We start from the raw sequence: 15,513 nt of genomic DNA, 5'->3' as shown, positions 1-15,513 counted from the left end.
GCATCTTTTGAAAGCATGGCAAGAGGGTACAGCTGAGGTCAGGACAAGATTAGGGTAGGGCAAGTAAGTCAAGAGTTAAGGATTAGAGGGATGAGCAGGTAAGAAGACAGGGAGAGGTGAAAAGGTTGGGGCAAAACAGGTGACTACACCTTGGATGTTATTAGAAAACAAGGACTAGGAGGATTCCTATCAGCACTCAACCTCCACCACACCCCCACCAGTGCCCAAAAAGGGCTTTTCTTCTCCCATGGGGAAGGATTTCCTCCCCTGGGGTTGGGGGAAAGGAGTTTTTTTCTGCCTCTGAACTGGCCATCATTGATCTGGGAGTGTGTTCCAGATGTCTTCAATGTCTACAATATCTCCAGAGGAGCCCTTCGGCACATATTGGGTGCTACATATGAGCTGAGGGGAAAATCAAGTTTTTCTTTGTGGTCCTCCTTGCATCCTAGGTCACTTCAGTCGCATCCAACTCTTTGTGACCCTATGAACTGTAGCCCACCAGGCTCCTCTATCCATGGGATCCTCCCTGCCCTCCTCCAGGTGGTCTTCCCAACCCAGGGATCAAACCCACATCTCTTATATCTCCTGCATTGGCAGGCGGGTTCTTTACCCCTAGTGCCACCTGGAAAGTGGTCCTCCTTAAATGAACCCATAAAAGATCTTCAGGATGGTACCACAAGACTGAGGCTTCCTGCAGACAAAGGAGAGATCCAATCCATCTCCCTCTTGGTTCAGCATTCAGTAGATGCTCCATGAGCAGGAAATGGCAACCCACTCCAGTGTTCTTGCCTGGAGAATCCCAGGGACGGGGCAGCCTGGTGGGTTGCTGTCCCTGGGGTCGCACAGAGTCGGACACAACTGAAGCGACTTAGCAGCAGCAGCAGCAGCAGATGCTCCACAAATGCCTCACTGCATCTACAAATGGCCAGTCACTTCTGATTCTATTACGTTTATTAAATAGTGGGTTTCCACGCATGGCTTTTTAAATAATCCAGGCAGGGGGAGAAGGAAGAGGAAGATAACAGTTGGAGCTCCCCTTCCCCAATACATAAGTATTTACATTTCAGCAACTGGACAACCCTGGCTCAGAAGGAGGCAGCAAGAATCTGAAAAAGATGGAGGGCAGGGCCCCAGGAGAACAAACAACAAGACTTATTTCCCCCACCCCATTCCCCAAAAAAACCATCCACCCCAACCTAGTGGACTCTAGTAGTGTCCATCTCCCATTCCCTCCCACATCATGAAAGTGGGGTTTCTCCTCACCAGAATAAGGGCACTTGGGATAACAGAGTAGGGTCCCCTCACCAAAAAAAAAAAAGCCCTGGGACAACAATAGGGCTTACCTCCCCCAGAATAAACAACCCTGGGCTGAGGCAGGCAAGCAGCTTGACTGAATATGGGACCCGAGGCTAGGGGAAAGGGTCCCTTTGCTAAAATAAGAGCCACTGGGGTATTGGAAGGAAAGCACCCTTGCCCAAATCAGAGCATTTAAACTAAGTTTGTGTGGTAGTAGCAGGAGGTGCCAGTGTAGGGGTTACTACTCATCAGAATAAGAGTCCCGGGGGGGTTCAGAATGTAAGTAACCTCAACCAAATAAACATCCTTAGCAAAACGAGAAGCAAAGAAGGAGCCCCTCCAGAATAAGAGAGCATATGTTCTACAAAGACGGCTCCTTAGAAGGACGGGAATGGGAACTGGGCAAACTTGGGTTATGTCTTCTTACCCCTGATCCCCAATCTCTGACCCTAGTTAACACTGGATTTTTAGAGACCTGTAAAACCAGATCAACAGATAACCATCTATCCCTGTGGCATGGCCACGGGATGACTATTTCAACTAATGGGAGCCCCAGCCAGCACTAGGGCAGTAGGGACCAGTCCAAAGGGGTGGAACCCCCTTTGGGAGTGTTGAGGGATGCATCCTCAGCTGGTGTCTGCATCCAGGGGTCCAGCAGGATCTCCTCCAGTGAGGGTCGGGCAGAGGGTTTGGGGGCCAGGCACCGGCGGATTAGGGCACAACAATCTGCAGATCAGAAGAACACAAGAGATTAGCAGTGAGTTGGGGGCACCAGTTCCTTGGAGGGATGAAGGCTGGTGGGCTAGAGGGGGTTGAGTCTCACCTGGGGAGACATGGGCAGGGAAGTGGAGTTCAGCCTCCAGAATCTCCTGGTCTCTCTCAAAGGGAATGTCCCCACATACCATGTCATAGAGGAGGATACCCAGTGACCAGACAGTGGCTGGCAGGGCGTGGTACTGGTGACGAGAGATCCACTCTGGGGGACTGTACACCCTTGTCCCTGCACACAAACCACAAGTTAGACCATTTTCTGATAATGCCCTTCTCCCACCCCACCCTCTCCAGAAATATGGTCCCTTGACTAGAATTAAGAGAACTCACTATATGAGCAGGGTCCCCTCACCAGAATAGAAGCTCATTGGAATAAAAGCACTTAAGAGGTACAGCTGGACCTCCTTACCAGAAAAAGACTACGCAGGGTAATAATAGGATCCCCTCATCAGAATAAGAGCCCAGAGCAAGACCAGGTCATTGTCAGAGGATGGACTTTATTAGAGGGCAAGGCTTGAAAGTACCTAATATTAAAAACCAAGAACATTATAAAGGTGCACTATAGAACAAGGGTTACAGAACACCCCAGCACTGGAGGTCAAGAAGCCAAAAAGATAAAAGGTGAAAACTCCCTCCACAGAGATTTAGGGAAGCCTTACTTACCATCAAAGTCAGTATAGGGTTCATCATGAAGCAGGGCACCAGAACCAAAATCAATGAGTTTGGTACAGCCCCGGCGGAGGTCCATCAGGATGTTCTCATCCTTGATGTCACGATGGACAACTCCACGGGCGTGGCAGTGCCGAACAGCTGCCACTACCTGGGCAAAGAGACAGCGGCTTCGGCCTTCACCCAATGGGCCTTGCTCTGTGATGTAGTCAAAGAGATCCTGGGCAGGCAGAGGCCGCTCAAGGACCAGCATGAAGCCCTCTGGTGTCTCAAACCAGTCAAGCAGGCGGATCACACCAGGGTGCCCACCGCCTGCACCCACCTTCCATAGCAGTGCCACTTCCAGTGGGCATGCGACTGAGTCTGACTGTGGAGGGAAGCAGGGAGAGAAAAGAGAGCACAGATGTCAGGCTAGCAGCTTTGAGGCTGACTTCTCAGATCTATGATCTGAACTTAAATCATAGGTCCTCAGCCTCCTGACTATGTGGCCTTAAGCAACCCCCTTCCCTCCTGGGCCCACAGTTCTCTCATCTTAAGGGCTTAAACTCATATAGCCATTGGGAAGTTGATTCAAGCCAAAGCCTATGGTAGGGGTGGGGGAGAGACAAATTGGAAGATTGGGATAGACACATACACACTACTATAAATAAAGTAGATAACTAATAAGGATCTATTGTATAGCACAGGGAACTCTACTCAATACTCTTTAATGACCTATATGGGAAAAGAATCTTTAAAAAGTGGATATATGTATAACTGATTCACTTTGCTGTATACCAGAAACTAACATGCTGTGAATCAACTAACTTCAATAAAAATTAATTTAAAAATAAGCCAAAAAATTTTAAAAAGCCAAAGTCTATGTACATCTGGCATGTAACAGGAGCTCAGTAAATTTTTTTTTTTAAATTTTGGTCACACCCTGTGGCTTTTGGGATTCTAGTTCCCCAAACAGGGACTGAATCTGAGACGTAGCAGTGAAAGTGCTGACTGTCAATCACTGGACCACCAGGGAATTTCCTCAGTAAATGTTTGAAGAATAAATGAAAGTGATTCTTAACAAAAGCCTCCAGCAGAAGCAACTGATGAACACTACTTTGTAGTAATTTATCTGTTTTGTCTACTGACATAGCCAAAGAAACTAGAATAGCACCTTACACACAGTAGGTGCTTGATAAATGTTTGTTAAATAGATAAAAAGCACTTTATAGCAAAGGATCTGACACAGCACTCAATAAATACTATTATTGTGTAATGGTTTGTCTGCTTTGTTCACTGACACAGCTCAAACACTAAAACAGTGCCTAGTATAGTTGTTAAACAGGTGAAATCAATTCGTAGAAAAGGATTAGCGCAAAAAGAATGCTCAATAAATGTAACATATTGCTAAGTATCTAGAACTGTGCCTGGCACATTCTAGGTGCTAAAATACATTTGCTAAATAGCTAAAAGTAATTAATTGCAAGGGAACTGGCATAAACAAGATCTCAATAGTGTCATCATATGATATTTTGTCACTATCACTAAGCACTTAGAACCGTGTTGAATACAAGTACTTAGTGGAGCTTGGAACACAGTAAGCTTTTATGATGAAACAAAATCTGAGGCATACCGTCAGTGCTCAATAAAAGGCATACATGTTACTGGCCACAAAACCCACCCCACGCTAGAAGCTTTGCGGGGACACACGGACTACCAGAAGCAGTCTTCCTGCCCGAGGTGGGGCCCTCTCCCGGCCAATCTACTGACACGCACAGTCGCAGACAGGTTTTCTCACGGGGCTGAAAAAAAATGCCGCTACTGCGCAGGCGCACCTTCTCCCTCTAAGTCCCACAGCCTGCACAGGCGCAGTTCCCCCACAGCCCACCAGGGGGCACTCCCGCTCCTACAACTTGCCCAGACCCGCCCAGTTGTCCGTTAGAGCTCTAGCTGTGGAAAAGAAGCAGCCACCATCACCATGGCAACCAATGACCTCTGCCCCTCTTTTCTCACCAGCATGCCCTGCGGGCAGCCCCCGAGGCAATGTTTGGAGGAGGATGAAAAAGGAGGGTGGGAGGGGAGAATCCAGGGCTCTAGGGGAACAGGGGTGAGTCAGAACTGCATGGAGGTGTGGATGTCACCATAGGGGAGTAAACATGGACTGGTAGGAGTGTTCTTCTCACCGTTACACGGCCCAAAGAGTCATACAAACCATAGCAAGGTGAAATCCATCGTCAGAGATGGCGTCGCCAGGTCAATAAGGACTCAAAAGATACTCACCAAGGGGGACCAGCCCAGCACGCGATTCCGGGGGATCACTTTGATGGCCACCTGAAGAAGCAGGCTGAGGTGAGGGGGCCAGCAGATGACCCCCAGACATCTCCTAATCTGGACCCTCACCCTAGTCTTTCTGGTCCCACTCCCCCACACCACAATCCTAAATGAGCTGAAGCTTCTCCCAAGTCCCCAAAACCAAGTACACCTCTCCCACCATCTTTGGCCCCGGGCTCTCCCTTCTCAGGCTTCTCTCCTCCCCTCATACCAGGCACTGAGTTCTGAACTTCCTAAAACCCTAAACCCTTGATCTTCCTATCTGGCCCCAGGATACCACAACCCTGTAGCGGGGTCCTGGATCTCACGACTCCTCCCTGGACACCTGCCTCCAAAATCCCCCAAAATCTCAGCTCTAGGTCCCCACCTTCCCACATATATTCACCTCTCCCAGATCCCAAGGTCTAGGGTCCTCATGACCCCCCACTCCCCAGTCTCACTCCCCTGGACCTCCAGAAATCTTGCCCTGAAAATTCTCCCTTCCCCCATATACCCACCAGGACTTACACACACACACATGCGTGCGCGCACCCGCGCGCGCGTGCACTCGGACACCCTCAACGACCGGATCCCGGCCCTCATGACCCTACCACTCACATAGTGTAAGCTCATTCCGTGGTCAATTAGCATCCCGGCCCCGGGGCTCCCGCCGCCACCACACACACACCTGGCCCTCCCAAGACCCTCGTGGTGGATACCTGGAGTCGGTCTGTGACGCGATGTCCTGCGAAGACGGTGCCAAAGCCCCCCTTACCGAGGAGGGGGCCAAGTTGGTACTCGGCCTCGAACGCTTCCCGATCCTTGCCTCCTACGCAGGCGGAGGCGAGGAAGTCAGGGTGGCGGCGTGCTAAGGCTGGCCGCGACCCGCGACCCTTTCCCCCTCCCCCTCGCGCCGCCCTCAACCACTGCAGCCCGCCTGGCCTGGTTGCACTAGGGGGAGCCTCTCTCACCTGGCAGCGGCGTAGGAGTCATGGGGGCCACCGGGAGCCCCTGCAGAGGCTTAGTCAACATGGAGGAGGAGCTGCGCAGATTGAGCCCGCTGAGCCCGCAGGGTGTGGACGCCCGGGGCAGTGAGTCCGGGGAACCTGGACTAGGGGGCGCCAGGATGGAAGGTAAGGAGACTGGTGGCCCAGAAGGGCCAGCAAAGAGCGCAATGTTAAGATTCGCCGCGCGCGCCAGCCCTGACGCTACTGAGACAGGGCACGCGCCTCCCGAGAGAGTCGCCCGGGGCGACGGCCCCTCCCACTTGTCTTTGATCAATCCGGACTCAGCACCTGCTGTACCCCAGCCAATCGGAACCAGCTCTTATTTGCATACCACCCTCAACGTTTCAAGTACCCCCTTATGCAAATACATGCCCGTATCCTCCGCGGGGCGGGGTCTGCATGCACACGAGGGGACGCGTGTGGAGAGGAAACTGGTTTTAGGAATCCCTTTCGCAGCAACCGGGTTTGTTTTGGTTGCGCGGCATTGTTTTTATATGTCTGTATCTGCAGATATAAACTTGAAAAAATACACCGCCCCCTTTCCTAGGAAGTTGGTTGGCCGCCACTGCCTCGAGACTAGCGCAGAGATAATGCCAGGCCTTCTAAGGCTTCTAAGAATCTGCCTGTGGTTATCCATGACCCTTTTTCCAAAGAGTACTCTTCAAACCAGGTCCAGAGCCCTCTAGGCGACAGGTGGCCTTCGCCCGGGAAGTAAAGCCAGGGATCCTTGAAGAACCTGTACAGCCGTTAGGAAGGACTAACCTGACCACCACTGCCGTGGAGCCCTTAACGTAGACAGACCTGACTAGACCTGGCCATGAGCCAGTCAGCAAGTACAGATTCTGGAGTAGTGAGGAGGGGTGCTTCTTGCAGGTGGGAGCAAGCCAGGGTGGTGGTGGCTTGGGATGTGTTTCTGGACGAGACACACACAGGGATGGCAGGAGCTCAGAGGGGTGATAAAATACCCTTAGCCACAAATTTGGAAACAACAGGCCTCATGCTGCAGGCAGACAGACATGCACTCCAAAGACACACACACAGGAAAGTACCATGTGAGAAATACACAAACACATTGCCAGACACATTCCCATGAGCTTGTCCTAAACACATACAGATATGTATTGTCACAGAGACTGAAATCCACTGTCAAGCAGGCATGCTGCCAGAATTATGTCCCAGTATGACACCAGAGATGCAGTTACAGAAAGGCACTCCAGATTCACATACACCTACACTGCCATGTGACAAGGACACAAAAATGTCCCATCAGACACACCACCAAAACTTGTCACAAAGATACTTGTACTGTCAGACATGCAGTGTCACAGAAAGACTAGTACTATTCCAGAAATGAGACCCAGAGTCTGTCACAGGAAGACACACAGATGCTGAAGACACACATGCACTGCTCCAAAGACATACATATATTTATGTGATAGAGCCACAGATAGGCAGTATCACAAAAACAGACATGGATCCACCCAGTCAGTCGCTCGCTCTCTCTCACACACACACACCAGCAGACATGCAGCATTGTCACTGAAACTATCCAGAAATAGCTACCCAGAATCTGTCACAGGAATACAAACGGACATTCATCCACCCTATCGGAAAGAAACCACAGATGCACTGTCACAGACAGACCCACGCAGACATGCACTTGTCTCAGAAACAGACACAAACTGTCAGAGATTGAGTCCCACACGCAGTCCCCATCTGACACACCTGGAAACAAGCCCTCATCTCACACACAACTAGAGACACTCTGAGATGCACAAAGGCGTGGACTCACCAGTCTCTCTCACACACAAACACTCAAAAAGCAAATATACACAGGTACTCTCCCTTATTCATCCAACATTTATTAGGGGTCTACTGTAAGCCTACAAGGCCCTAGAAGGGGTGCAGATACTAAGAGATACACAGGTTAAGTCAGGCATCATAGCCCTGCCCAGGAATTTGATAGTACAGTACTGGAGAAGACGACATATCTGTAGATAAAGGTGAGAATGTAAACGGGGTCACACAGGGCTTCTCAGAAGGAGACCCTCTACCCATCTTGAAAGACAAAGTTGGAGGCTTGGGACAGAGGAAGGGCAAATTCCAGGCAGAGGCCAAGGAAAACTGGACAGAGAGGCAAGATGAAGTAGTCAGGGGCCAAATAGTGCAGAAACTTCAAGATAATAAATAATACCTGCTAACATAGAGCTCTCAGAATGTGCCAGGCACCGTGCCATCATACATTATGTTGACCATATACACTCTCTCTCAATGCTCACAACAGAGAGAGCGTGAGGTAGTAGATATTTATCACTCCTGTCCTATACATGGGACACTTGAAACTCAGAGAGCCTGCGACTTGACCAAAGCCACATAGTTAGAAAAAGCCGGTTTTAAACCAACTCTCCAACACAGTGCTTAACCAGTGGATTCCACAGAGACATCTGCAGATAGCCACACCCTCATCTGCAGAGCTAGACATACATCCTTCCACAGGGACCCCATTATTAGGGACACTGAAAAAACAACTGAAAAACCTGGGGCCAGCCATCCTTCTTTGCCTTGGCTTTACCTCTAGGAAGGGCAGGGACAAAAGTGTCAAGAGAACTGGGAACATGAATAAAAAGGTTTAGCTATTCCTCAATTTATAAAACTCAGCGTGCTTGTGTGGGGGGTCCACCCTCTGGTCACTTCCACTAAACTCGGGTTGCTATGAAGCGACTGTTGTGCCTGTCCAAAGCATTTCCTCATCAAATACTCACAATGAAAGAGCAAACATATTGGGGCTAGAGGCAGGCAAAGAAGTTGGACATTCAGTCCCTGCCATCAAGTTCAATTCTCTGTTCCCATCACACCCCAGGAAATAGGGTGGGCAGGCTATATCCTGTGCCAATACTGAGGCAGGGGCAGTGGGCAAAGACAGAGCTTTCTTGGTGGTAACAGGTCCAAAGGCTGATTCAATAAGCAGTGAATCAAGTATGAACAAACTCTGGGCCTCCAGAGAGACCCCAATGGAGAGCATATAGCCCTCAGAAGTCAAGCCCAGGTCTGTGCCATCACCACCTCTGACCAAAGGCTCACCCACCCCCTGCCCCACACAGAACAGAGGCGCTCAGGGGAAACTGACATTTGGTTTTATTGTGCCAAGGACATTACAGATGGTGGATCTTGTTGACACCTGCAAGGCATGGGTGCCCCATCTGCCGAGGCTGCTCCCACCCCCCACACTCAAATCCTGGGCGGCGGCCATGATTCTCAAAAGTACCCCCCCACCCTGAGATTCCAAAGACTGGTGGTGGTGGTGGAAGCATAAGGAATGCAGCGAGGTCAGAGTCTCATTGTCCAAAGCCCACTTGACACCTGCCCCCTCCTGCCCTCCCACCCCACCCTGGCTTATACTCTAGACCCTGCCCATCTCCACAGAGCTGGAGGCCAGGTACATCAACCACATCTTTGTGCCCCGTGGCCTACCTGCCTCCAAACCAGAGAGATGTCACCTTCATAGAGCCAATGCTGTTGTCTACATCACTGATTTGATTTTATAAGATAAAAGTATATTTTAATAAAGAAAAACCTCAATATTGAAGGCTCAGACATTTTAAGGGTACTGGGAAGGGGATTTTTTTCCCACTTCTTCCTCCCACCTCCCTGGTATCATTTGTGAAGGTAGGGTGACAAGTTTCTGATCTTGGAAGGAATAGGGGGAAGGGAGACTCTGCTGTCTGAATGTCTCTCCTCCGGGGCTGCCTGGCTGCCAGTTGGTTTGTCTCTGTGTGCCCCTCGCCTACCTTCAGCACCCTTGCCCAAGTCCCCTGTGGAATGCAGGGATGGTGCTGTGCAGGGGGAAACAGGGCACATCAGCTGGCGAAGAGACAGATGGTGGTGATGGTGGCAGCGATGAGAGGGTGTGCAGGGGTGGGCCAGCCAGAGGGAAGTGGGGAGGAGCAAAAGAAGCGGAAAGAAGGAAGAAGGCAAGAGGGAAGAAAGCCAAAGAAGGTGGGGTGGCACCGGAGGGCAGGAGTGGTGGGGATTGGGAAATGGTCTCCAGTCTCTGGGTCTCCATCAACTCTTGTCTGGGGGTGGGTCTCTGTGCACTTTGTTTTTCTTCATACTGTCTAGGTATTCCTGTTGGGACACTGCCAGCACCGAGGCTAGGATCTCATCATCATCCCAGTCATTCAGACCTGCTGGGCAAGAGGAAGGGGAAAAGAATGACACAGCACTTTAAGCCTGCTTTCTCCTTGCCCTTTGCTGATTCTTGGCTCTGGAGCGATCCCGTTCAGGCCCCTACCACTTTTTTCTCTAAGGAGAAGGCTCCTCTGAGCCTACAAAACCCCACTCAAATCCCCTCTGGAACAGACTCTTGGGCCTGAAAAACTCTCTTTTCCTGAGGAGATGTCCAGAGGCTCCAGAAGCCCCCTTTTCAGGACCAGCTGCTTCTTCCATCTCTCCCCAACTCCCAGCTGGCCCCTAGACCCTAGACAGAAGAGGCTTACCAAAGGCGGAGGGGGACATCTGCTGAATGAGGGCCCGGCACTCCAGAGCAGGGTAAAGGGACACAAGGGGGGAAGTAGCCCGGTCGGCCCCTGTCGAGAACTGGCTGCTTGTACCTGGGGCAGACAAACAGTCAAAGGCAGGGCTCAGGGCCTAGGCAGGACTTCCTGACCCCTGCATGCTCCCTATCAGCAAGTCACTGACCTGGTGCACAGGGTGAAGGAGGTTTGGCAAGAGCTAAGACAGTGCCTGGGGAAGGGGGCTTGATGCCCAGCTCAGCATGCAGCTCAGGGTGCTCAGGTGACGACGCTGAACTCCGCTGCCTTGGGGACCGGCTGGTCCACTCCTCAAGACCACTGGAGGCTGCTGCTGTGGCAGAGCTGCATGTGGCGCTGGCTTTCCGGGGCTGTGGTGAGGAAGGTGGTGGTAAAGACCAACAGCAGGTGCAACCGTCCTCTGCCCCATTCCCGAAGGGCTCACTCCCTCCCAGAATCCTGGCTATGAAATAGCTTCTACATAGGCCACCAACAATGGTCACATAATGGACCACAGTATCAAGGTCAGCACTTTAAAGCCCCTCTCACACCTTTATAGCCAGTCTGACAGGAAACCTGTTACTCCATCTTCAAAATAGATCCAGAATCTATGCCCTTCTGACTGCCTCCCTTGCCAGTACTACCATCAATCATGAGGACTGCTATAGTCATCTTCTCCTTGGTGGTCTACTGCTTCCACCTTTGCCCCTTCGACTCCATTTTACAGTCAGCAGTCAGAAGGATCCTGTTAAATTCTAAGTTTCCACTCTTTTCCTGCTCATAACCCTCTCATCATTTTTGCTTCACTCAGAAGAAAAGCCAAAGTCCTCACCACAGGCCACACTGAAGGTCACAAGCCCCTTCCAATATGGCACACCCACCTTTCCGACTCCATCTACTACTACGTTCTGTTCTGCCACACTGCCTCCAGGCTGCTTCCAAATCACACCAGGTGTGCACATACCTCAGGGTCTTTGCTCTAGCTGGTCCTGTCTTCCCTGGTATAGACAAGTAATTCCCTCATCTCTGCAAGCTTTCGCTCAACTCTCACCTGGTCTAAGGCCAACTCTGACCATGCTATTTAATATTGTGAACTCCCAGCCCTACTCAGTCCTACTCATCCCCTTTACCCTGCTCTACATTTTTCATCCATACCACCTCTCAACTGATTTATTCATTATGTTTATTTCGTTCCACTCTGCATAAATGGAAGCACCACAAAGACAGACCTGGGACTGCCCAGCTCACCAATGTACTCCTATACACTAAGAACAGTGCCTGGCATAGACCTGCAATAAATACTTGTTTAACGAATGAGTCAGCTCTTGCCAACATCTATTAATCACTCTATAAACTCCTTGTGACTCCTCAAATACCTGGCTGCCCTGTCTCACTCCCTGCCCTAAAAATTCAACCTTTCCGTATGAAGACTGACCAGATCCCCCACCTCTACTGGTCTTCCAGTCAGAGTCAAGGGCTCCACTGATGCATGTGTCTCCCCATCAAAAGACAGGATCACTAAGGCTGGAGCATGCAGGACCTGATTTTACATCCTCAGCAGAGTCTGGCACACAAGAACATTCAGCAAAAGCTTGTCCCTCTGAAACTATCCATGAATCTGGCATTTCACCATCAGTGGCTGCCCTCCCTCACTCCTTAAAAAAAAAAAAAAAAAAAAAAAGAGCTTGTTCTGCACACACAGGTGTTGAGAGTTCTAAGGCACAATGCCAAGACTAAGGCCAAGATGAGGTACAGAAAAGGCTAGGAGCTTCCTTCTCTCCCACATGTCAGAATTGCTTAGTTTGTTTCTGCCTGTTTGGGGACAGAACATGGGAAGTAACAGGTTCTTCGCCAGGCTAGTGACAGACCCCAGGACCCACCTGGCTGGGGCCACGGACTTGGCGAGCTTGTTTTTCTTGATCCCGCAGCCACTGCAAGTAGGATTCCCGGGCCACCTGCTCCTCAATGGCCTCATTTGTGGCCTCCCAATCTGTGGCCCGCTTCTTGTCTTCCAGCATCTGCTGTTCAATCCATGATTCCTCTGATGTTTTTATGGCATTCTTCATCAGGGACTGCTCTGCAAACTACAAGGAGTGGGAGAGGAACAGAGATGTGAGGTGACACTCTGAACTCTGGCCAAGAGCCAGAAGTGGCTCAGGGAGGTGGGCTCACAGGCTCAGAAGAGAGGCAGGAAGGCAGATACTCTAAGCACCCCCCTGGGCAGGCTGCCTATTCATCAGGGACTAGGGGAAGGCAGGCTTGGGTTGGGGGACTTGTCATTTCAAATTCCTATATCCAGAAGTCCTGCTGCCACCCCCAAGATACCTCAACTGATGTACTAAGTCTGGGGCAGTCAGGTGCCCTCCAGCCAGGGTTAGAATTTAAAGACACCTCACCGATTGATGACTCAGTTGTTGAGGCCTTCTTCACCTATGCCCAGATGGGACAAGGAGAAAAGATCACCTAAGAAGTTGAGTCCTGTGTGCACAGGGTAGATTTGAGTATTGGGGCATTTAAGTAGACAAGAGGACAGTGTCAGCATGGTGTGGGGTACTATGAGTTGTGGAACACCGTATGAGAGTGTCAGGCTGTGAGACGTAACAGATTTTTTAAAAAGGAATAATGAAAAGTATCAGTGCATACCCCATGGAATAAAAGTAAATTTCGTTCAGTGAAAACTTATTTTAATGCACATATACACACCATACACCAACGTGTGTGTACACTAATGGTGTAAAATATATTTTTTTACCCATGGATAACAGTCCAAAAAGAATGCAAAATGCTATTAGAATACGCCAATTAAAAATGGGCAAAAAAGTCTAGACACACAACTTCATCAAAGAAGATAGACAGCAAATAGGCACATGAAAAGATGCTCAACATCATTTGTCATTAGGAATTGCAAATTAAAACAAGGTGCCCCTCAGTTAAAGGTATCAGTAAGAACCATAGTGTCATACAGATACTTACATATAGAAATATTTCTAGAGATGTGTATACACACAGGTTAGTTTATACATATATTTTCTTGCTCTATCAGCTGAAAGGGCCTAAAGCAAGGATACCCCAATAGCAAAGAGCATACTCAGCACCCAGATCTTGGTTTCTAATATAACATTCTCCAATAAAAGGAACTAGGGCTCCTTGGAGAAATGGCTGGTTCTAGAAATGGGGCAAGGAATATACAAGATGAGCCTCTAGCACCTTGTAGTGCCAGAAAGTTAAGTATTCAAAATGAAAATGAAAATGAAAAATAAAATAAAAATGAAAACAAACAAGCCAAAAACCAACTCCGCACAAACACCACCACAATGATGGGGATATTTCAAAGAGATGCAGGAACCAACTAAAAGAACTCCCAATAGCCAAAACTGGAAAAACTTGGGCATCAAAATAAAAACAGTACTGGATTATAACCCAAAGTATAAAAGTATTAAATAAATAAATATCCATCATCCACAATGATATAAATAAATGACTAAATAAATGGAGAATGAGATTAATCTCCCTTGCAGAAGAATTTCAAATAATTTATGTAAATACTCTGCCCTCAAAGAGATGGAGTATAACCTTCACCTTTTATTTGTATTTTTGCACTGCACTGCACTGTACCCAGGCCTTTGGCAGTGGAAGTGTGGAGTCCTAACAACTAGTCCGCCATGAAATTCCCTAATCCCTACTTCTTTTTTTAAATATTTATCTATTTATTTGGCTGAACTGGGGTTTTTTTAGTTGCACCATGTGGGATCTAGTTCCCTGACCAGGGATCGAACATGGGCCCCCTGCATTGAGAAGGTGGCGTCTTAGCCACTGGACCACTAGGGAAGTCCCCCTAATCCCTACTTCTTAACTTTGGAGTATAGATGACTTCCTTCCACACAGTATAACATGGAGAAGGAAGTGGGGGTAGGGAAGAGTAATTTTACAGTGGAGAAAACTTGATAAAACTACTTCTGCCAGATGATCAAGATCAACATCAACAATTACAAATCATGTTCAGGGTACATACTGTTGATATGATGTGATAAGAATGGCACTTTACCACTGTGATCCCCCTCTCTAAAACTCGTAACCTCAAGTCTAATGAGAAATACATCAGACAAACTCCAAAAGAGAAACATCCTACAATATACATGACTGCTACTGCTGCTAAGTCACTTCAGTCATGTCCGACTCTGTGCGACCCCATAGATGGCAGCCCACTAGGCTCCTCTGTCCCTGGGATTCTCCAGGCAAGAATACTGGAATGGGTTGCCATTGCCTTCTCCAATGCATGAAAGTGAAAAGTGAAAGTGAAGTCGCTCAGTCGTGCCCAACTCTTAGCAACCCCGTGGACTGCAGCCTACTAGGCTCCTCTGTCCATGGGATTTTCCAGACAAGAGTACTGGAATGGGTTGCCATTGCCTTCTCCGATAAACATGACTAGTACTCTTCAAAACTGCCAAGGTCACCAAAAACATGAAAATGTGAGAAACCATCAAAAACAAAGGAGCTAAAGAGGTATGATGACTTTCAATTAATAACAATGTATCAATACTGGTTCATATAACAAATGTATTGGTCATCTGACATGTGTGAATAATAGGGAAACTGGGCAAAAGAGGGGAAGGTATGTGGGAACTCTGCACTATCTTAATTTTTCTGTAAATCTAAAACTATTCTAAATAATTAAATCTATTTTTTTAAAAAAACTTAGGGCACTCAGTTTTAACAAATGGAAAAAGAAAAGACACAAGTGGTCAAACCACTAAAAGTCAGGAGTGACTCTTAAATGCACAGTGTTACCTAAAAGAAGCCATTGAAAAAACTATATATTGTATGATTCCAATTATATGACATTCTAGAAAAGGTCATAGAGTCTGTAAACAGATCGAAAACAAAGATATTCGGAGACACTGTCACAGCCAGGAGGAGCCAAAGGAGACATGACAACTAAATGTAATACAGTA

General features: G+C 48.6%; 2 protein-coding genes across 7 annotated transcripts in view; both read right to left on the bottom strand.

Moving 5' to 3' along the window:
- Positions 1-933: 933 nt before the first annotated feature.
- PIM2 (Pim-2 proto-oncogene, serine/threonine kinase) lies at positions 934-6,238 on the bottom strand. The gene is made up of 6 exons (XM_004022098.5): positions 5,997-6,238; positions 5,745-5,854; positions 4,996-5,046; positions 2,731-3,103; positions 2,120-2,296; positions 934-2,022 (listed from the first exon to the last, which is right to left on the bottom strand). The coding sequence occupies exons 1-6, from the start codon at positions 6,055-6,057 to the stop codon at positions 1,859-1,861; spliced, it is 936 nt and encodes a 311-aa protein (XP_004022147.1). The 5' UTR covers positions 6,058-6,238; the 3' UTR covers positions 934-1,858.
- Positions 6,239-7,872: 1,634 nt separating this feature from the next.
- Positions 7,873-15,513, bottom strand: part of OTUD5 (OTU deubiquitinase 5) — a 29,290-nt gene continuing 21,649 nt past the window's right edge. For 4 of the 6 annotated variants that reach the window (XM_027963349.2, XM_027963351.2, XM_027963352.2 and 1 more), the window contains 4 exons: positions 12,442-12,645; positions 10,731-10,932; positions 10,529-10,642; positions 7,873-10,219 (listed from right to left, as the gene is read on the bottom strand). In XM_027963349.2, coding sequence (XP_027819150.1) covers positions 10,095-10,219; positions 10,529-10,642; positions 10,731-10,932; positions 12,442-12,645 — 645 coding nt within the window. In that variant the 3' untranslated portion in view covers positions 7,873-10,094. The remainder of the gene's footprint in view (positions 10,220-10,528; positions 10,643-10,730; positions 10,933-12,441; positions 12,646-15,513) is intronic. The other 2 variants (XM_027963350.2, XM_060408019.1) reach the window with 1 other exon arrangement.

Source organism: Ovis aries, chromosome X (genome assembly GCF_016772045.2).
Source record: "Ovis aries strain OAR_USU_Benz2616 breed Rambouillet chromosome X, ARS-UI_Ramb_v3.0, whole genome shotgun sequence".
NCBI lineage: Eukaryota > Metazoa > Chordata > Mammalia > Artiodactyla > Bovidae > Ovis > Ovis aries.
Note: the sequence above shows the minus strand (reverse complement) of the source record. Positions and strands in the feature narration are given on the sequence as shown.

Excerpts from the sequence above, each read along its gene's own strand:
- PIM2 (XM_004022098.5), bottom strand. The coding sequence starts at position 6,057 with ATGTTGACTAAGCCTCTGCAGGGGCTCCCGGTGGCCCCCATGACTCCT. Across the intron at positions 3,104-4,995 it reads TGCTGGGCTGGTCCCCCTTG|TCAGACTCAGTCGCATGCCC; the intron begins GTGAGTATCTTT and ends TTCCCTCCACAG. Across the intron at positions 2,297-2,730 it reads ACCCTATACTGACTTTGATG|GGACAAGGGTGTACAGTCCC; the intron begins GTAAGTAAGGCT and ends GTTTGTGTGCAG.